The sequence below is a fragment of the Ambystoma mexicanum genome, chromosome 1p (genome assembly GCF_040938575.1).
Source record: "Ambystoma mexicanum isolate Mex_15411 chromosome 1p, UKY_AmexF1_1, whole genome shotgun sequence".
NCBI classification, from domain to species: domain Eukaryota; kingdom Metazoa; phylum Chordata; class Amphibia; order Caudata; family Ambystomatidae; genus Ambystoma; species Ambystoma mexicanum.
Genome location: NC_090921.1, coordinates 1,381,203,485 through 1,381,226,150, shown reverse-complemented (window position 1 = coordinate 1,381,226,150; position 22,666 = coordinate 1,381,203,485). Strand labels below are relative to the sequence as shown.

At 46.7% G+C, this 22,666-nt stretch overlaps 1 protein-coding gene across 7 annotated transcripts in view; it reads left to right on the top strand.

The window, feature by feature from the left end:
- Nucleotides 1–22,666, top strand: part of PHKB (phosphorylase kinase regulatory subunit beta) — a 2,092,963-nt gene that overhangs the window by 610,301 nt on the left and 1,459,996 nt on the right. For all 7 annotated transcript variants that reach the window (XM_069607056.1, XM_069607058.1, XM_069607055.1 and 4 more), the window contains one exon: nt 11,626–11,733. In XM_069607056.1, the coding sequence (XP_069463157.1) occupies nt 11,626–11,733 (108 nt within the window). The remainder of the gene's footprint in view (nt 1–11,625; nt 11,734–22,666) is intronic.

The following is a 22,666-nucleotide window of genomic DNA, read 5'->3' as shown; positions in this document are numbered from 1 at the left end:
GTTCTAAATGTAAGGTCTGTGCTCATGCAGTGGTGCAAAAGTCTTTTAAACATCCAATCACTGATGTTAACTATGAGATCAAATATTCTATCAATTGCGACACTGCATTTGTAGTTTGTTCTTTCATGTCCGTGCTCGAAGTGGTACGTAGGTAGTACCATATATATATGAATGAAAAAGGAAGGAATCCAAACCGTACGAAAATCGCGACGAAAGCAAATTAATTCACCATACGGAATACTCTTTTTGCAAGATGGTTCTGCTCAAGTTTGAGAGATGCATGGAGGCCCCAGCCGAGGAGAGAGAGCTGACCCCCACTCTGCTTGGAGAAGCGTCTGACCCTCAGAGAGTTGGAGGTGGATGAGCGGACAGCTCAAGAAGGAAAATGTTTAGGAAGAGAAAGGTGGAGGTAGTGCGGCCCCAGTCCCCAGAAAGCCTTGTGGACAATGCAAAGGGTCTTGAACTTGATCTATGTAGCCAGAGGGAGCCATTGAAGTGAAGAGATTTTAGAGCTGGAGAGATCCGATCCCTGGGCTTGAGGCCAAAGACAAGTCTCTCAGTCCTGTTCTGGATAAGTTGTAAAGATCGATGAGTAGAGGCAGGCAGATTTAGAAGAGGCTGTTGCAGAAGTCCAGCCTAGAGAGGACCAGAGATCTAGAGACAGTGAGCATCTGTGGAAAGTGAGAAAAGGAAGAATACCACTGAGGAGGTGCAGCTGATAGTTTGACTTCTTAGAGATGTCGGTGATGTGAGGAGAGGAGGAGAGGGTGGGGTCGAAGATGTCACCAAGGTTCTTGGCCTCACAAGAAGGAGCAGGAAGAGGGCCCAGAGTTGGCAGCCAGAAAGAGAGGAAAGGAGGGAGCAGGTGTCCCAATGAGGAGGATCTCAAGTTTTATTGGCATTAAGGCAGAGATCATTGGCGGCACACCTTTCCTGAATTGCGACCAGACATTCTGGTATAAGAGAAGGAGCAGAGGTGGCTGAGGAGAGCCGGAAAGAGAGCTGTGTGTCATCCGCATAACATTGAAAATTGGAGCAGAAAGTAGCGATACGGTGGGCAAGAGGTTCCAGGTAGTGGTTGAAAAGTCAAGGAGAAAGGTTAGACCCCTGAGGAACACCACAAGTAGAGGGAGAGATAGAAGAGAGGAAAGAGCCCAGATGGACCTGAGAGGGTTGGCCGGTGAGAAAGGTGGTCAACCAGGCCAAGGCCTGATTAGTGATGGCCGCACTTAGAAACCTCTGGGTATTAAGCGCGTTATAAATAACTAATGATAAATTCTAATACCCAGGTTGTCATTGAGGTGATTGAGCAGGATGACATGGTTGACCCTATCAAAAGCAGAGGATAGATCGAGGAGAATGGCTATGTCTTGCACAGGGCTCCTGCAGGTATACAGTATATGCACTCACGGCTCGGGGGCTGCCCATCTACTATCCGGGTCTGAAAATGGTGCACCACAGGGTCTCTGGGATAGGGGACCTTTGCGCATCTAAATGTATATTTCTCTTTTTTGGTTTTTATTCAGTGCCTCTAGCCGCTTCCACAATCCCAACGCACGTCTCTTGCTGCATGTATCAGCCTGACATATGGTTGCCCTTCTCCGTGTGCAGGATGGCCCGGCTGCGGTATGTATTAACTTGTCTCTTCGAGTCCCTGTTGCTCAGGCACTTATTTTGTCTCGTGCGCCTGCACTCTTGTGCTACTGATCAGGCTTCAGCCCTTCACTGTGCCTATAACCTGTTACAGTGTCTGTTTGTTGTTATTTCACTCCCTGCTACTGGCGTGATGTTCCTGGGAATGGTGTTGCTATTTTCCTTGCTCATTATTGTGAGCTTCCACGTGTATATTCGCAAACAGTGATTCCCCCGATGTATCAGCGTAACATTTGCATTTGTTTTGCTGCCACAAAGTCCTAGGTGGCGCTTACGGTACACACCTAGTTATTCAGGCATATCCACCCAGGCCTGTTTCCTCCGCGGGCCTCTCCGACCTTCTTTGTGCTCACTAGTCCAGCCTCCCTTCTGATCCGCCTCCTCGTTGTAGCCGAGGCCAATTTGTTGTCTTGCGGTCCGCCCATGCGTCTAATGCACTTCTCTGGGCCTTCTTCCAGTGTGGTCTGCCTCCTTGTAATGATCGAGGCCAGCTCCCTCTCTGGTCCGCCTCCTCTCTGTTTGGCAAGATTTTATGCAGTACCTCCTGGCAATAGGAACCCAACCTTTGGTATAAGTCTGTACTACACAGGTTGGTAGCATGTTGAGCAGCCAGGCTTATCTCAAGAGGGGGCCATGTGAGTTGTAGGGGAGTTGCACAGAGATTCACAGTGATAAGTATTCAAATAAACTCTTACACACAAGGTTTCTTAATTAAACAATTATTAATTTATTTAACAGTCAATTAAAGTAAACCTTCTTCAGAAGGGGGCAATATAATAGTAACACACAAATACACTCCAAAATACACACTCCTAATATTCCTAAATCAGTAAGTAACCTTTTGGGACGGCACACAGACACTTCCTACTACCCTCAGGTGACTTTAGTAACTTGGACACTGTGGACATTAATATACTCCTGTTGGCGTTTAGAATCAGACTTAAGAGTTTGTCAAAGAGAAAGATTATTAGAACAGAACAAGAGATCACACAAATATTGTGAAGCAGTTAAGTACTTTTGGTAACTCCGAATGCAAAGTTAGTTAACCCCTTCCTGGAAGGAAGACCAAACACAATGTCAGAGGGAAGAAGAGTCATTCAGGGAGCCAGGCTAGGCCAAAGTCAATTGGGCAAAAGTCCAGGTGAGCTGAAGCACTTCTTGCAGGTAAGTAAAAGTCATGCACAATGTTTAAAGTCTTTGTAGAAAAGAAGAATTCAGAGTAGGGCCACACGCTGTTTAGGCTTGTGAAGTAAAGAAGCTATCAGCAACTCTACAGAGCAACCACAACAGGTCTCACCAACAGGGAACAAGTGCAGTTACACAACAAGAGGTAAGTTCTCTTAAACGGTACAGTACCTTTAGGTTGAAGTTAAGTGCTGCAGAGGGAGGACGCCTGGGGACTACTGCACTGCAATGGGACTGTCACTGACCGCAACCGTCAATCTTCAAACAAGTCGCACTTCAGTATTTCAGCTCCTCGCATCTAGCACATATGGCAACACTGTGGTTCCGGGCTGTCGAGGTGGGCTTTCCTGGCATCTGAGGTCCAGCACTCTGTTGAGGTGGCTAAGGCTCGTCCAGTCCTGCTTCCTGGGAGTCCGGAGGATCTTCCTGGAGCTCTTGGCCAGCTTAAAAGCAACGCACACAATCTGGTGTTCCTCTCCCTGGCTATTCGGTTCCAGCAGCTACTGCACTGGAATTTCAACCAGCTCCGAGAGGAGGTCCAGGTGGCTTACTTTGGAGTTGATTGGTCCCACCAACTCAAGGGGAGAAGTCGTCCTTGCAGGGCTTCTCTAGTCGAAACGAAATTGGAGTTTGAGCACAGCAACAGGGCTTCACCGGGCAACCCACGGTCCAGGATTTGCAGCAGGCGTCCTCTTCAAGTTCTTCTTTGGATTCCTTCATCCAGTGGTCGACTCTGCCTTCCAAGCCAAAAAGCCTTGCCTTTTATGCAGGTTTCTCCCATTCATTCCAGCCTAGCTGTCAGTCGCCCAGCAGGGTGTCTGTCCTTGCGAGACAGCCAGCCGGCCAATCACCTATGAGTGCATTCCTGTCTCCTAGAAGACTAAGCACAGGGAGTTTCGGCCACCTCCCTCTTTCCTGCCCCCGCCAGCTCCCTGGAGCCAGAGGCGGGCTTCACTCTTGAATCCCGACAAAGGCAAAACTAACAAAGGGACCAAACCTGATTTGGTGCGCAGAGTAAATCTCAAGAAGGACCTTTCCACAAAGAAATGGCAAAAAAAGACTGGGCCATTTTGACAAAAATGGCACCCTTGGGTGCTTTACTGCAGCTGCAAACGCAGCCTGCGGTAAATGCACACCACGGTAGTTAAAAGTAAATCACTGCCACCAGCCATTCATCAAGGAAAGGGTAACATAAAAATGAAAAATGTTACATGAAAAGCTAGACAAAGGGGATACTAAGTTACCCTTCCAGAACCCTATTGTAAGATAGTGTGTGCTGGGTCTAGAAAGTTTACAATGTAAGTAAAGTAAATTTCACTTTACTGCTCTTGGAAACAGTAGTTTATCCAAGAGAAGGTATTTAAACCTTTGGGAAATCTGAAAGACTTCCGTGTGTCACTGCACTGAAGGTGCTGTGTGACACAATGTAAAAGATGATGCCTATGGAGTTTGTCAGATTCCACAACCAAAAGAAACACAGAGTTCAAAATTACATTACAATTCATGATAGAGTGGGAAAAAAGGGTCTCACTCTCTCCAGGCAAAAAATTAAAGTCCCAGAGTCCAGCAAAAGAGCTGGGGGTCTCTAAGGTAGAGAGGAATTGGCACATTTCTGAGAATTCTCAAACACTCGCAGTGGCACGGGTCGGCTCCCACTGCAGTCCGCCCCCGCTGTTTATATTAATCAAAATGTGCTCGCCCCAACGGCATAGAAAAATGTTACAATGGGGAGGGCGGGTGCCTTCCTAATATTGCCCCAGTTATCTCGCTCCTCATTTACCGGCCCACTGCCCATGCCAAGTTCTCCTTACCGTGGGCCCTCAGTGGCCTGATGCACGGCAATACAGCGGTCGGCCAGGGGCAGCAGTTATATCACAGTCCCTCAGGTGTCGGCAGCAGTCTGGGCCATCTTCTGGGGGAAAGTTTACCTCCTGTACGGCACGGGCATCCAAACCCAGCTATCCTACTCCGTCAGCTCCAGTAGTCACTGTCTTCCTCACGGCCAGTATCTGCTCCGTTACCTCACGCTGCATGCACTCATGTGCATCTGCCACTATTGCAGCCTCGAAGAGAGGCTTTTCTGTTGTACCCACGACAGGGTTTGTTACAATACAGCAATTGTTGCCTCATCCACAGCACAGGGAGCCATGCTCATTTATGCTCGGCTAGATCTCCGGATCGCTTGTTCAGGCTCCACAGTTGTGCTCCTCACGCTGCTGGCCTCTTATCGTCCCGCACTATCGCACCCAGCTTCATGTTATTATCGGCTGGGCATTCACGGATCTGCATCGTCCCTCACAGCAGCCGCGTCTCGTCTCAGCTTAACAAGCTTGCACAGTCCTTTGTTCCCGGGACGCCACCATCTTGCATCCGTGTTAGCCGCCCAAGTTGGAAACTTCGGTCGGCTTGATCTTCGCAGCAGTCACCTCCACAATGTTGCAATTAGTGCCTGTCTGTGTATTGCGGTCTCATAATTGTCTATGTTATCCCGGCTGGCGTCTACGCTCGGTGTAGCCTCCATAATATCCAGGATGAGTGACGGATCAGCCGGAGCAACCAGAGATGTACCTACTGCATGGCTCCCTAGCCACATCCTCCAGGTTTCATGAAGTCGTTGTAGCATTCTTTGGTTTTCTCCACTGATTTATGCACCTATATATGTAGTTCTTGTCCAGCTGTCTTTTTGTGAGCTAGGCATTTTAGTGTGGTGTGTGGTTTGTATGATTGGCTTAAGGGGAGATGTAATCGGAGCATGCTGCCTGTGTGTTGTAGGGCAAAGGGGCCTGTCATTTTTCTTCTGAGTGCCTTGTGGTTAAGTTGATCACTGGGAAGTGATTATACTACCTCGGTGAGTGATGGCAGGTTTAGTTTGCCAGTTGTAGCAATTCATTTGGCACTTTGACTTCAATGGGTTAGTATTGCAGTGGAAATGTCGGGAGCATTTACCAAAGAGTTGGTCTAGCAATAGGGGGAATCCAGTGAGTGAGTATTCTAGTCAGGGATAGGGGGGTATCTAAATGGAGCATCTATGCACATTATCAGAGTGGCAAATTATCCCCCTGGTCAGACATCTGTGAGGAAGACATGGTATCACAAGAAGGATTAGGACACAAAAGATACAAATCACCAGTTTTATTTACTTCCCAGTGATCAACTTAACCACAAGGCACTCAGAAGAAAAATGACAGGCCCCTTTGCCCTACAACACACAGGCAGCAATAATAAACTCAACTCAACTCAACTCAACTCAACTTCAGAAGTGGTTTGGATGAACTCATGCCTTGCCCTAACACTAAAGATGGGAGCGCAACTCTACCTTCTATATAAAAAGAAAACAGTCCTAGTCCGTCATTAGTCCAAAAGAATAACAATTAAACTAGAAAACTGTTGCCTGCCCTTACTCTAATACCATACAAGTGAAATAGGGAAATGTAACACAAACAGAAAATCAGTGAGAAAAAAAGGATGACAGAATGGCATCAAAGGATTCTTGCCCACGTTGTACAACACGTGGGTGGGGTGGAGCACTTGACGTATGGGCACACTCTGCTATGCGAATACACCTGGGGTAGCTGGCTTGGCCCTCCAGAGCCTGCTTGGCATTCTCGTACTCCGTCTCAAAGTTCGGAGTTTCGACCTCTCAGGTCTCCCTTTTCCCCAAGTCCAGGTCAATCCCATGCATTTTGCAGCACCAACAAAATAAAATGTCCAAGCTCTTCAGCACAAGCACAAAAGTTCCAAGTATTTTCATCACACACACAACAGTTCCAAAGGCAAATGTATTTTAAGTCTTTATAGGCCCCCTCAACCGGGACCCAGCCTCTCACTTTCTTTCCTTGGTTCCCCTCTTTCAGGCTGAAACTGTTTCACTTTAATTTCTCGGGCTTCCCTTCCCCTAGCTTTATTCTTTAGCATTTGCTATGCCTTATGGTACTCCTAGGCTTTTACACAATTCAAATATTTGATAAGATTCAACAGTTCTCACAATCTTCTCAGGCTCTCTTCAGCCTTGGCTTTAACAAAAGAATGTATCTCTTTAAACACAATTTCTGGGTCTCCCTCGTTCGTGCTCTGACCCCTTTCTAACTCAATTTCTGGGTCTCCCTCGTTCGGGCTCAGACCCCTTTGAAACACAATTTCTGGATCTCCCTCGTTCCGGCTTGGACCCGTGTGGTTCGCAAAAGGTTATCGCAGCTCAATTCCTGTAGTCTTCCCTCGTTCTGGGTCGAGCCTAAACACAGTGCACAGAATCTTTCAAATAGGCGTACTTTTGTTTTCTTCCCGACCACTCTGTCACTTTATTTTGCAGTTAAATTTCACTTCATTTAAAAAAGAACTTCAAGTCTCATAATGCTTTTCATGGGCCTTTTTATCTCCTGCTTTCTTTTTCAAATTCAGTGATCAGGTTCCCGCTCCAGCCACACACACGCTCACCGGGATTTCCTCTCTTGCCATTAAACTCACCCAGTTAGCGTGGCTCTGGCGAGCAACTTCTCTGGAGCTCTCTGGGTCGAGGTTGGGGTCTTCCCACCTGCCCCTCAGGTACCTGGGTTTCCCTTCATATGCCATGTGGAAGCAAGTACTGTGTGGACAGAGTCAGCAGTATATGATCTGCCCTGTCTGGTTCTTGGAAGGCACAGCTCATCAGCCCTGCTGCAGCCCTTCAACAACACAGGATCAGCGACTGAGGGCAGCTCCCTTCCAGACTCTCCAGGATTCTTTCAGCACTCTTCTCTGCTCTTCAGCTCCTCTGATCCACACTGCATCTCCAGCTCGCTTAAAGTGTGTCTCAGTGCTTCACCTTTTATACTGACATGGGGTGTTAATTGGAGTCAGGTGTGGGTGGTTGAAAAGGGAGGCCGGTCCCTGCCTGTCCTCGTTAATGGGACAAGATGGAGACGGCTCATAGGATTCCATGGTACATTGGTTCAGATTGGCAATCTTCATAGCTCTTTTCCTCTTCTTCTTTTCCCAGTGGTTTTGAAAGAAGGCAATTGGGAGGAAGTATGGGAGTTACCGTTTTCCTTAATGATGGAGGGACATTTCGTTAAGTGTTGGTCAGGGTGAAGGGGGCAGATGTCAGGTTGTAGGTGAATGAGTTTTAGATGATAATGTCCCATAGTGACTGTGGGGATGTCGGATAGGGATATATTTCTTCTCTTACGCCTCCCTTTAATGTTAGTACCTTTTGGAATTGGGGAGGGGGCAACGGAACAGGATTCATAACAACCTATGAAGGTGGAGGAAGTGTCGGGTAGGGGTTTGTCAGAAAGGGGAGCATACCGCGTCCCTCCCAAGGGCATTCCTCCAAATGTCCTCAAGAACCCCCTGCTCAGGTGATCCTCCCACACTGGTCCACCCCCAGGGTTTGGTTCCAAAGGCGATGGGCGTGCCCTGGCCACCTGAACAAAGAATCTCTGGGGTCCATAAGTGAGAAAGCCCTCAGTTTTCTCACACATACCACTTAAGTATACCACTGGCCAGATATCCCAGCGACAAAGTATCCCACTGGCCAGATATCACACTGGTAAAGAATCAAAGTTGGAATTATCCCAGTGGTAAATTAACAAATGGTCGATTCTTAGTTGCACAATGCCACAGTGGCAAGTTGTCGAAGTGGCAAATATCTTAATTGCTAAATATCTGAGTGACAAATTATCAAAGTGTCGAAATGTTACAGTGGTGAAATATCACAGTGACTACTTTTCGTAGTTGTAACATACTGCAGTGTAAGGTATCAAAGTGACAAAATGTCAAGCTGGCAAAATATCCCGGTGGTAAATTTTGATAGTGGCAAGAAACACAGTGGTAAATTCTCAAAGTTGTGAAATATCGCAGCGCCAAAAAATCCTAATGGCAAATTATCACAGTGGCAATAATATCACAGTGGCAGCCTTTGGTAACCTATCAGTGGCAAACTATCAGTGTGTCAAATATCACAGTTGTAACTTATTTCCCATGCCTTCCCTTACCTTACTGCTTTATGGTCCAATGGGTAAGGGTAGAAAGTGTTGCAGTGTTAGGATAGGGCACCAGGCGGACAGACAAACAGGCAAACAGGAGGAACCCTTTGCTGTTTGCCCAAGGTAACTGTAAAAATTGAACTGGATTTTGGGCCAGGTGACTTGCTTTGACTTTGGGATGTCTTGATTGCAGAAAGGGATTTTTGGAGAGGGATGTGCCAGAAGGCTAATTGGAAAGCTAATTGTTTTTGGCAAAAGCTTAGAGAGAAAGAATCAATTCCATTCCAACTAACAACACAATTCTTTGTTTTAAAGTCTTCAAAAAGATGAGGGAAATCGGATTTCAAGTTAAAGCATATTACAATACCTCACGGATGGAAAATCAAACAGCTCCTTGAAATAACAATCTCATCTGCTGACAAGAGAATAAAGGTTTTTGACTAACTGGAACACGGGGGAAGGTGTGGTATTGACATGTGGATTTTAGCATAAGCCCCCAACCATAACATATTCAAGCTGCTTTTAATCTAGTCGATGTAGACAGTAACATTTGCATTTACCATGGTGTAAAAATAAAAGGTATGGGAGGATTAGCCTTAGAGCCTTTTGCTAATGGGGCGGACCATTTACACCTTACAATCAAAAATAACTATATGTTTCTTTGCAGACGGAAAGAGAAGTTAAGCTCATATTACCTCGCTCCATCTGTTTAGATTTCTACGTACTACTGGAGACCGGTTAGCTGTCACCAAGATCTCAGACCTTTTACCACTCCTGTTTCCCAAATGGAGGTGGACTGAGAGTTGCCGGCATATATAATGAAGCAAGCACAAATGTAATAAGAGTATAGAAGCAAGTGATTGACTTCCTGTGGAACTCCCCTGCGAATTGTATTTATTTATGTTTTACTTATTGAGCATATGTATGGCACCTATACATCAAAACATGTTTCCAGGTGACAAGGGCAGGCCGGGTGGTGACATAGGAAAATAAAAGTAACAGTCCTCTTAGGCCTTGTGACATTTGGATTGTGCAAGTGCAATAACAGGAAGTGCAGTGAGAGGGGAGGAGGGAGAAGTGGCGAGGGGGTGGGGGGCTAAGGGGCTGGGCAAGTGCTAAGCAAATGCTCAGGGAAAAAGGGATAGGGGTCAACTAGTGCGAGGGAGAGGGGGTGGGCCACGCTCATAGATTAGTAAGGGAAAGGTGCCTGATGGCAAGTGCTGGTAAAGGGAGACTGGTCAGAGGAGGGCCTGGCCCCAGTAAGACTCATGAGGGATACAGGCAACCACACATAGAGGCAGGTGGAACTAGCAGGGGATGGAGAGGAGCACGGAGGAGGAGAAAAGGAAGGTCTTGAGAAGCTCTGGAATTTTAAGGATATTCGGCTCAAGATGGAGAGGGGCAGGAAGGCCGTTCCAGAGGGGAGGCTTCTGCCGAAGAAAGAAATCTACCCCCCAATCTCTGCTTGGAGAAGCATCTGACTTGCAGAGAACTAGAGCTAGAAGTCCGAAGAACTCTAGCAGGGAGGTATTTGGGGAGAGAGAGTTGGATGTAGTGCGGACCCAGGCCCCAGAAAGTCTTGTGGGTGATGCAGAGGGTCTTGAATTATGATCCTTGTAGCCAGTGGAGAGATTTTAGGGCTGGGGAGATGCGTTCCGTAGGCTTGAGGCCAAGGATGAGTCTCGCAGTCCTATTCTGGATTACTTGAATAGGGCAGAGGGAGGAAAGAGGCAGATTAAGGAGGAGGCTATTGCAGAAGTCCAGCCTAGAGAAGCCCAGAGCTCTGGAGACATTGAGTTTCTGGGGGAAGGTGAGGAAAGGGAGAATGCCTTTGTTGAGGTAAAGTTGAAAATTAGATTTCTTGACAAGGTCAGCAATATGAGGTGAGAAGGTGAGGGAGGAATCAAAGATGATACCAAGGTTTTTTGCCTCACAAGAGGGCGGGGGAAGGGGACCCAAGGAGTGCTGCAGAGTGTAGGAGGGAAGGAGGGGGCAGGAGTCCCAATAAGAAGGATTTCAGTCTTACTGGCATTAAGGCACAGTTTGTTACAAGCACAACATGCCTGAATAGCAGTCAGTCAGGAATGTGAGAGGAAGGAGAGGAGGCAGAGGAGGGAAGCTTAAAGGAGAGATGTGTCGTCAGCATAGCATTGAAAATGAGGAGATAAGGTGGAGATCAGGTGGGCGAGGGGGGGGGCAGGGTAAATGTTGAAGAGTCACGGCGAAAGGATGGAACCCTGAGGGACACCGCAGGTGGAGAGTGATATAGAGGAGAGAAACGGACCCAGTTGCACTTGTGAGGGCCTATTCAAGATGAAGGAAGTCAGCTAATCCAGTGGCTGGCCAGTGATGCCTAGGGTATCACGTAGCCAATTTGTGAGGATGGAATGATTGATTGTGCCAAAGTAAGAGGACAGTTCAAGGAGGATGAGAACAGACGTAGAGTTGGAGTTAAGATTTGAGCGCAAGTCGTCACAGGTGTTCAGGAGAGGAGTTGCTGTGCCTAACCCAAATGGGTTTCAAGGAATATTTGAATGGCAGTATTACCACTAACTGGGACAGTGAGAGGAAAAAAGCATTCAAACGTATGGAAACTTTAAAAGGTAAAGGTGGTTGCACTGTCTTCATTTATGAAGCTTAATGGCAGGAGTTATTTTGTTCTTAGTTGCACACTTTTATTGGTTACAAGACTGTCAACTTCTGTATGTTTATTTTTATGAATAACTCACGCTTATGTTACTGCTGTTAACATATTTTACCTCATGTCACTTTCGTAATATATGCTCTAATTAAAACATATAAATATGTACTTGTATTTTTACAGGTCGAACAATTTAAACAGGATCCCAGCCCATCAAAATGCCTCCATTCAATTTTCAATGTGCATACTGGAGACGAGATCCTATCATACAGCGAATATGCCCATATTCAAGTAAGAACAAAATAAACAAGATGCGATCATTCAACTATGTTGTACCTGTTGGATTGGTTGCTCTAAATCCACTCTATACATGAATATTATTTCTTATTAGCTAACCGCTACTTACCAAGATGCACCTGTTCTGGTGTCTTGCCCCCGCTGTGCTGAGGGTGATTAAGATTTAAAGTGCATTGCTGCAACTGTGTGTATATGTGTGTTTGCCCTTCTTTCACTCTGCCTTCTCCGTGCTATGGTCTGGTACTTCCTTTCTCCTTCCATTCTTTATGCTCAGGATGGCTCCTGCTCTTCTCTGTGTTCTGCAATGTGTGCAGCCTCTTCTCTTCCCTTTAGCAGCCTTTCTCCACGCCCTGCTCGCTCTGGATTCTCGCCTTTCGTCTTCCTCCTCCTTTCCATGTCCTGCATTTCACCTCCTCTTCTCTGCTCTCAAGGCTGGTATCCTCCCCTCTCCACCTGCCTTCCTCCGTGTGCTGCTCTGGATTCTCTCCTTTTCTCCTCCTACTCTCCTTTTCTAAAATTGCTTCTCCTTTTCACGGTACCCGAGAGGTGCGTTCTCTCTCCATGCCCCCCCCCCCTTTTGTGCTCTGCACTTTTGCACCATCCTTTCTGTGTCACACATTTCTCCTCTTCCTCTCCATGCTCTGTGCTGTGCACTATACATAGGGCAATGGCTGTCTCTCCTATGAGGAGCATTGTAGTGTGTTGGCGGCAGAATGTTCACACCTGTCATTTCTCTGTTATATTTACATATAGAGGTTGCTCGAGGGATTTATTCACTTGGTTGTTAATGCATTATTGCTCTTGTGATATGCTTTTGACATATAATAGTTTACAATGGTACACGTCTGTGACTTATCAATCTAAATAACCTCAATTTGTCTTGTTCCTCTAATCCATGCACACATTATTTCACTTCTGTGCAGATGCTTGATTGTGCCATTTTTAAAGCACCACGCTACCCATCCATTGATGAATTAATTCATGTATTTGCAATTCGTGGATTCATTCATTTACAATTAAATTGATAAATTACTCATGTGATGTAGTAGGTGCTACAAAAACAAACTGCCGCTGATTGTTGTTTTGCCTTTTAGAGAGTAGTTCTGGGTGAATGGTGTAGAGAGTTTCACGTTTCAATCAATATAAGACACCCTGCTTTGGAGAAAAAGTTTCAAAAATCAGAAATTTCTCCACATGGGATATTTCATGCACTTGCTTGCTTCTATAGGATTTCATCACTGGATATTCATGCATGATTTACAGGAGCAGGGTATAGGGCAAGTGGCCTCCTTACAGAAAATCTGTTTGAGAGCCTTCCCCAGCCATTCTTTAACACCATAAAAAACTATGGATTTTATCACACAACACAAGACATTTTGCGATCTAGTGCCCACCTTCAATCTAAAGACCAACAGAGCAGCATGTATAAACTTAAAATGCCTAACCTTGGAGTCTAGTCATCTCATGGGCCGTCTCCTTCTTATAGTTGCTTAATTACTTGATCTATTTTCCTAAACAATATTTTCACCCCAAGAAATACTGTTTCCATTAATGTATATGACATCCAGATCCAAGCATCACAAGTCAGTGTCCCTAGACCTTGCGAAAACTCTTATTCCCGTTCTACATTGTAGACCATGAAACAGAAGATGACAAAAGGTTTTGTAAAGGAGAGGCCTCTCCCGATAAGTTGAGGGGAGGTAATTTATTTGCATCCTCAATGCGGCACCGGCTCTTCTCCAACTGACCACTGTTGTACAATGGAACAGGGAATAGGTATTGGTTCCATGTTCTACAGAATGCACATGGAGTGGAATTTCTACAGTTTTCATATATTAAAATGACAAAAGGTTTCCTATATCATTTGATAATGTGTTACTGACTGACTATTGATCACCAAAATGTGATTACGGTGTAGCTTTAATAAAGGGAGGATGAGTTGATGACTAGGGATGGCATTTAGGTACCACTGGAACAAATCTTGGTGGACAAACATTAAATATAATTGATACAATAGTTTATATATCAGATTATTTTTTTGACCGCCAATTTGCTATTTTTAAGGCCTATTCAACCTTTGGATGTTTACTACTCCTCCCTCTTATTTAGCGCTCCAACTAATTAAGCTGTCATATTCCACATTGCGACTACGCAGTATCAAACTAGTGTTCTCAAATAGCAGTTCCAAAGGTTTTCCATTGCAGGCACTTCTATTTCAAATGGATTGTGTCCTCCCACGTATTCCTCATCTTATGCGGTAGACAGCGTTGTGCATTGTCGTCGTCGTCGACTCGATGTCCCTCGAAGGCCTTGGTCCTCCCTCAAGGTTAACGTCATCGATAGCATAAATAGCACACACTGTGCCCATTAATTTAGTTCTGTTTTTCCGCTAAAGCTACTGCTTTGGACTTGGTTGTTTCTGTCGAAACTACGACGTTTGTTGAAATTGTCTACTTCTACCATGAAGAACAGTTTTAGAAAAGGTAGACTGTGGGTCGAAAATGTCCATTACCGACCCTCATCGCATTTGTTTGTGGTGCCTTGGCACCAACCATAGGATGGCTGACTGGATCCTGTCAATCCATGATGGGGAAGGTGCTCAAGGAATGAAAGGAGAAGCTGGCTGCAGGTATGCCCCTTCAGAAATCCCCTTCCGTGACACCTTCCAAGAGACGTTCGTCGGGCGAATCGAGGGGTCAGTTGCCACAGAGAAAACGTGAAAAATAATCGCTCACCTTCCCGAAGCAGTTCTCGCCATTCCTCTTCGTCATCGAAAAAATGGAAGAAACAACGTCATTGGTCTCCGTCACAGGTCTCAGATTCCTCGCCTGAACCCAAAGTAGCATGCCCAGGTAAGCCAGATTCGAAAGCTGAATGGGAGGTCTTTAGGCTTCAAATGATCAAAATCTTCAAGAAGGCGGCCTAACCCCTTCGAAAGAAAAGATGAAAAGCCATGACCCTGTCACATCTACCAAGGCTGATAAAGAGGCAAAAAAAAGGCTAAAACGTGTGCGCCCTCAAGCCCAGGTGAAAAGTCCTCACACATCGAGAGCCCTCAAGGCCTCGACTCGAGGAGAGTCCAGGTCCTCAACTCTCGAAGACTCCTTTGAGTCGTGGGTCGAGCCCGCCGAGGCCAGTGCTGTCCACGTCCAAATTATTGAAGCATTCGACTCCCTTGAAGGAAACTGAGAAGTCTTGCAAGCCTTTCCCAAAAAAAGGAACGTGAACCCTCAGACCAGGAAACTCCACCTTTTGGCCTGGAGTGCGGAACACCCAATGTTCCTGAAGCTTTAATCTCGGAAGAGTCGAGAATGCAAGACTTGTTTGAGTGCAGAAGGCTTGTACACTTCCCCTGAACTTGAGTTTCGTAAGCCTGACCCGTCTGAGCACGCGGAGGCATCTTACAGACAGCTCATGAATAAGATAACTGAATACCTGGGTTGGGGAGACCAGCTGTAACCTTTGAACAGGATGACCTGATGGACATTCTAGATAACAGTCAGCAAAAAGACCCTGTTTTACCATTTCATTCAGCTTGTTGGGGAGGAGCCATCGCCTTCCTGCACCCCCCAAGCGTTTTACAATTACACAAGACTTCTCTAAGCACTAGAGCTCTGAAAAAGCTTTTTTCATGCAAATATACACACAGCTGTGGCCAGCCACTAAATGAAGATAGTTAGTATTTAAATATAAGGGGTACATAACCAATAGCCGAATACACTTATAAATGTTATTCTATGTAGTTTTAAAATCTCAAAGCACGGTACAGGCAAGCTCTCTGCTGGGAGGAATGTGGCCTGCGCTTAAAATGGATCGGAGAGCATGCAGTGTTGTGTCACTGAGGCTAAGCTTTGGCAGAGCACACAAAGTGGTTGAGCAGCGGCTTCCTGTCCATCAAAAGCCCATGCAGGCTAGGAATAGGGGACTTTTACATGCTCGATGCACAATATGCATGAATAGGAAAATCAGGCTGAAAAGAAATTACAGGACCACATAAAAATATGAGTACAATATGTGGAGTATGAATGAAAATTAGTTATAGAAATGTTTCATTTTTCGTGGGGCTAGGCCTCAAGGTTTGTAAAAGTCTGTAGGGCTGCATTGTGTGCCTATGTAAGGTGACAATATGTTAAGTAGCATGGCTGACGAAAATCGCTGATGATGAAGAAAGGAAGACTTTACAGCATCCCTTGTAAGGGAAGGACAGTTTTGGATGAGCCATGCCAGTATCCAGTAACCAAGTTGAACAGTATATAAGGCGCCCGCTTGTTATCAGTCTGAAGGAGCCAGCCACGGAAGACAGAATGCTGGTCGGGGAGCAGAGTCATTCCCCCCCCCCATTCTCATCTTTGTACAGATTAAAGTTTGTTATCCTTACAAGATAGACTCTTGGCCTTAATTCCCTAGAGGGGTGAACTATTAATCTGGTGTGAGCGCGATTAGGGGTACCTGTATTTAAGGGGTACCCCCCTATAAGCATGGGCTACCTTTCAGTGGTGACCCCAATGCGATCTTCGTTTCTTGCCCCTGTACTTTGCGAAGCCCTAGGTCAGTCAGACACGCCCAACTATAGTGACCGGTCCCATAAGTTTAAAAACATGTGTTTCCTGAGCGTTTTTTTAGAAGCCACTTTAAAAGAAATCTTCTCCGCCCACTGAAGCAGGGCGTGGCTCCACAAAGACAGGCCAGCAGGGGACTTCTTAAAGGAGGAAAAATTCAAGTGAACAACACCAACGTGAGTATAATCTTACAAGTGATAACAAAATGGGAACATGTATGAATAATATGGTGATGTGAATGAAATATTTGTTGATGTGAATGATGTACGCGTTCAATGGAATAGATGGAATAGGACTTTTGGTGATGTATTAGGGAATAGGACTTTTGGTGATGTATGATGGAATATGATTTCAGGTGATGTGTTAAGGAGTAGATTATATAGGAGGTGGGTTATGTATTGAAATTGTCACATATTTCTGTTTTTCTACTTTTTAAAATGGAAAAGGGAACCTCAGCATATTAAAGACTGAGATGGAAAGAGGGCGCTAGAGAGCCGTCCAAGATGGTGGCTTCCCTGTGAGCTCCGTGTAGCTCCCCAAAGATCCTGAAAATATCATTCTTCCGTGGTGACTAGTTGAGCAGTTGTGAACACCCAGCGAGAGCTAAGGCGTTTTTGTGCACAACTCTGGAACTATTTCATCCGTCGCATGAGGTTTCGCCCACGAACGACGGCTGGAGAAAGGTCCCACCCCCCCTTCCGCCATCTTGGTGGCGGCGCGGCCTCGGCGGAGCTGTGGCGGGACGGCCGTACGAGAGGAAGCAGAGCCCGGCCGTAACATCAAAAGGTGCCGGCCGTGCGGCGCCGGAGCTCTGGGGTCGTTGGACAGAGCGGAGAAGCCGCAAGTCAGCGGTGTACAGCGGCGGCCCCCCTGTGCGCCGGCCACGCCTCGCTTGAGCTCCTGAGAAGCGGGGAGGAGCTGATTGCTGAGAAGCCGCAGAGTCCAGTGTGGGCCCAGAGGACCGGCGCGAACAAGCAAGAACGCCAAAGGCGGCGACGAGGCCGCAGACCATACGCCAACGGAAAGCCAGGTACGAGTGCGGTGTGCGCCCCCATAACCGCCAGCACCCGCGATAAGTGGGATTGGTCTCCCAGCTCTCCCGCGAGTCAACATAACCTGCAACCGCCGCGGTTCTGTGGGGCCTAGTCGCCACGTACATAAAACGAACATAGATCAATCGGAGGCGAAACCAAACTTTGCAGAGTGTGTGCCTAACCGCGCGGCAAGGAACCCCCGGCAATCCTGCCACAAACACACCCAGCAGACTCTTGGCTAGCTCTCGTGAGCCCGCTCTGTGTCGCTTCCTCGGTGCTCCATCACTTTCATCGAGATTATGGGGAAAATGGATAGATCACAGAGAAAACTGAACTTTGAGGGCTGCCCCTCCGTCAAAGCGTCCTCTTCCAACAGTCGATCACAATCACCCAACCCAAGTCAACCCCACGAAGAAGAGGAGACGCAAGACTTCGACATCAGAGAAATTCTGTTAGACCTCAAGGCAGGGATAGGGAGCCTGGGGAACAAACTAGATTCGCTTTCCTCCAAAGTAGACCAGCTCCAACATGGATTGGATAAACATGCTGACAGGCTCGACACTGTCGAACAGAGGGTTTCCAACCTTGATGATGGGACATCGGCCTTAACCTCCAGGGTATCCCTACTTGAGGCGCAAATGAAGGCTGTGAGCACCAAAAAACGAGGACTTGGAGGGCCGCTCACGGCGTAATAACATAAGGATCGTCGGAATCAGAGAGCACCAACCCACCCTAAAAATGGAGGAATACGTGGAGAAAATTTGCACAGACCTGTTCGGCTTAGAGATCCTCACAAAGTGCTTTGTTATCGAAAGAGTCCATAGGGTTGCTAATGTGAAACCCATTCCCGGAGCAAACCCCCGGCCCATCATTGCGAAGCTTCTCAATTATAAGGACCGGGACGCCATTCTCAGAGCAGCCAGAGTCAAAGGAGAGCTCCAATACGAAGGTGTTAAGATTCAGTTTTTCCCATATTTTTCCCAAGCCGTCCAGGCCCAAAGTCGTACTTTCACAGCCGTGAAACGAAGATTACAAGAAAACCAGATCCAATACTCCATGCTTTTCCCGGCGAAACTTCGCCTCCAGCATGAAGGCAAAACGCAGTTTTTCAGCACTCCAGAAGAGATCAGTGATTATTTGGACCGCGCCGGCTGCAGGCCCGCCCCAAACAACCGAAACCCTCAGAGGGGAAATAGACCGAGGAGGGATCCACCATAAAAATCCACTTCGTAATTGTTGCAAAATGAAAGACGCCTCACCAGCACTCACATAGCTGTTCTTTCACCACGGACCACAATTCATAACCAAAGTTGGGAGCCAGCCCCCTCTTGAAGGGCCACCGGCGCCCCTAGCACTGCAATGTTGTTTATTTTGTCTGTATGGGACTGTTCTTTGTGGGCCAGTTGGGGGTTGCCCACACAAGGGTGGGATTCCAGTTCAGCCGAGCCACTACCTACCCCTCACCCTTACTCCACAACAATCACCTGGTTCCTCGTCACTCCAACACAAGCCGGGCCCTCCGGCCACATCCAGATTTCAAGAATTCAGTCAATTCCTCTAGTCCTGATGGTTTGGAACTTCATTAACCTCCCAGATGGCAGGAATAACACTTAAAATCGCCACCTGGAACATCCGAGGGGGTAACCATTCAGCGAAGACCAGGAGGATCCTCCATTATCTCCGACGTCACAAGATCAACATTGCTATTTTACAAGAAACTCATCTCCTGCCTTCATCAGAACAACTTTGGGCTAATTCATGGGGTTGTCATAGGTATTTCTCATCATATTCGTCATATGCTAGAGGTGTTGCAATTTTAATAGACAGGAAATTGAACTTTAGTCTCATTAACTCAGTAAAGGACTCTGAGGGAAGAGCCCTACTGGTGAGAGGGTTGATCTCAGGGAAAGAGGTAGCAATAGTAAACTCATACGCACCAAATACCGATGGACCCAACAAATTTAACTGGGTCATGACTCAGCTGGGGAAGATCAACGCAGCAACCATTATTTGGGGAGCGGACCTTAACACGCCAATTGACTCCATTCTCGACAAGTCCCATAATACAACAGGACATCCCTCCAAAGCCAGCGCCCAGGTCCGCGAGATTTGCCACACGTTTGAGCTGTCCGACACATGGAGGCGCCACAATCGTGACGCAAGAGAGTACAGCTTTCATTCTGCTGTTCACAATACTAGTTCCCGGATCGATTACATTCTGGCATCCACTCACTGTCCTTTTAAATGGGGTGAAAGCCAAATCTTACCGCGTTCCTTCTCTGATCATTCAATGGTCACACTGGAAGTCACCCTCTCAGGCACCACAAACCCTGGGCTCCGATGGAGATTCAAGCCCGGATCACTCAACGACACCGTCTTCGCGGATGAACTTCACAAAGAACTAATATCCTTTATAGAAATAAATCAACTCTGTCGCCTCGGCCAGCACCTTGTGGGAAACACTAAAATGTTACGTGCGAGGAGTTTGCCTGGCCAAAGAAAATGGCATACTAAAACTGATCCGGAAAGACTTGGCCAGCAGTGAACAACGCTTGAAAGAACTAGAGATGAGAGCCTCCGCTACCCAAGACCCACTTGTCCATGCCGAAATAAAGAAAGAACTGCTGAAGTTTAAAGAAATAGCTGAACGAGAAATAAAGTTCATGAGCCGCAAACACCAGGTCCGCCAATATGGGGAAGGACAGAAACCAGGTGCCTTGTTAGCCCGTCTTCTATCAATAGACAAATCTCCGACCCAAGTGGAGTGTATTAAAGATGACCAAGGTCAACTAGTATATTCAGAAGAAAAAATTGCCAACGTATTTCGGGACTTCTATCAAGTTCTTTATAGTTCCAAAGGGGTTTCCGATCCAGAATCGATTCAAAAGTTCCTCGACGACACAGAGTTGTACTGGGTTGAAGCGGAGCTACGTGATCCCTTGAACGCTCCGATAACAGTAGATGAAATTCTGGAGGCAATAAAATCCCTCCCAAATGCCAAGGCGCCTGGGCCCGATGGGCTCTTCGGAGAGTTCTACAAGGCCCATGCAACCATCCTTGCTCCTCTTCTGCTCCGAGTCTTTGAAGAATCTTCGCTGTGTGGATACCCCCCCCCACATCACGTGAAGCCAACGTAATGTTGCTGCACAAAGCCGGCAAACCCCCAGATGAATGTGCATCCTACAGGCCAATCTCCTTGATTAATTTGGACAATAAAATTCTAGCTAAAATCCTTGCGGCACGGTTGCTTCCTCTTATGCCCGCACTCGTAATAGGGGATCAAGCTGGGTTTATCCCGGGTCGAAGCACAACCTACGGGATCAGAAGACTGTTTGGTGTCATAGAGGCCCTAAATCCAACACAACGGGCCATAGCAGTCCTTCTTGATGCCGAGAAGGCGTTTGTTTCGGTTGAATGGCCATTTATGTTCGCAACACTTACACAAATGGGCCTAGGCAAATTCTTTATCAAATTAGTGTCCTTACTATATAGTGCCCCCCGCTCATATATTACACTCGGAAACTCCAGGTCCTCAGGCATAACACTAGAACGTGGAACAAGACAGGGTTGACCGCTCTCTGCCCTTATTTTTGCCCTCATTATGGAACCCTTGGCGTCGAGGCTTCGCGCCAACCATCTGACAAGAGGTCTTAAACTGGGTCCCCATAGATTAATTGTCTCCCTCTACGCTGACGACGTCATGTTATTTGTCAGTGACCCCCAGGCCAATCTTAACCCGGTGATGCGAGAAGTCATACAATTTGGGCGAATGACCGGTCTCAAAACCAACCACTCAAAATCCGTAATCTTTCCCCTGACCCCGACCACAACTGAATTCGCGTACAATTACGGCCTTAAATGGGAAACCTCAAAGGTTCGCTATCTGGGTATTTATATGTCACGTAATCATCATGAGATATATAGAGACAACTATGTCAGTGCACTGAATTCCTTGCAGGAACGAATTCATAGGTGGAAAACTCTACCCCTAACGATGTGGGGAAGAACCTCCTTAACGAAAATGGTTGTCTTACCCAAACTTCTCTATTTGTTCACGAACATTCCGCTACTTGTCCCCAAATCCTTTTTCCAAAAAGTCAAGAGTCTAGTCCTAGAGTTTTTGTGGGCTGGGAAACCAGCGCGCATAGCGTACAACACATTAACATTGCCAGTGTCGAATGGCGGACTAGCGCTCCCCGATATCGAAAAGTACTACTGGGCAGCCCAGGCCCAATTTCTCAGTCACTGGTCTACGGTCCACTTTGTTCGGCCCCATGTGCAGGTTGAACGTGCCCTTGCTTCCCCCAACCTCCTGAGGGCCATCATTATCAGTCATATGTCAGTCCCATACAACACGCTAAACACGGTCCTATCCACCTACGCAATTTGGAAAAAAATAGCCAATAAATACGGGGTGACAATGAGATTTTCCCCATTATTGCTCATTAGATTTGTTCCTGGAATCCCCCGTACTAATGAGAAAGTGTTCCTTATTTGGACAGACAAGGTGAACATTCACTCCTTTGGAGACCTCTTCCCCGGGGGAACCTTTCTGACTCCACAAATGGCCAAAGATAGAGGCGGCAACTCTTCGTTAGATGTGTTCATCTACTTTAGACTACGTCACACCCTTCAAAAGTTGTTTCCGTCCTATCCCAATCAACCTCCCAAATGGGACTTATTACACAATACGATTCAAGTGCAGGGGGAAGGACGATTAGTGTCACTACTATATAAATCCCTCATAGCAGGCAGTGTGACTCCCAAACCCAAGGCGCAGCAAAAATGGGAATCAGCCATTCAGGAATCGATATCGGACGAAGACTGGTCCTATATCCTCCGCCAAACGCAAAAAGTTGCAATAAACACTCGGCATAAATGAATTCACTTTAACTTTGTGCATCAGACGTACTACACCCCAGTTAAGAGGAACAAACACCACCCAGAATTGTCAGCCTGATGCGACAGATGTGCGGCAGACAACGCTGACTTCCTCCACCTATCTTGGAACTGCCCGGGAATTCACAATTTCTGGTCCTCTGTTCTACAAATAACTGAAGACATCATAGGCGAGCAAGTGACCCCAACACCCCTTGGAGCCCTGCTCAGTCTTATGAAATACTTGCTGCCAGCATCTCGAAAAACTTGCAGCCCTTCTCCTGGTGCTGGCTCGTAGGAGAATCGCGATGTCGTGGCCCACTTCCCAAGATTGAAGACTGGAAGAAAGACATTATCTATTGTCAAAGCACTGAGTGTGAATATGTAAGACTCCTACCACTGCATGCTCGCCCCCCGGACATCTTGGGTCCATGCATAAATTATCTGCTAAAAAAC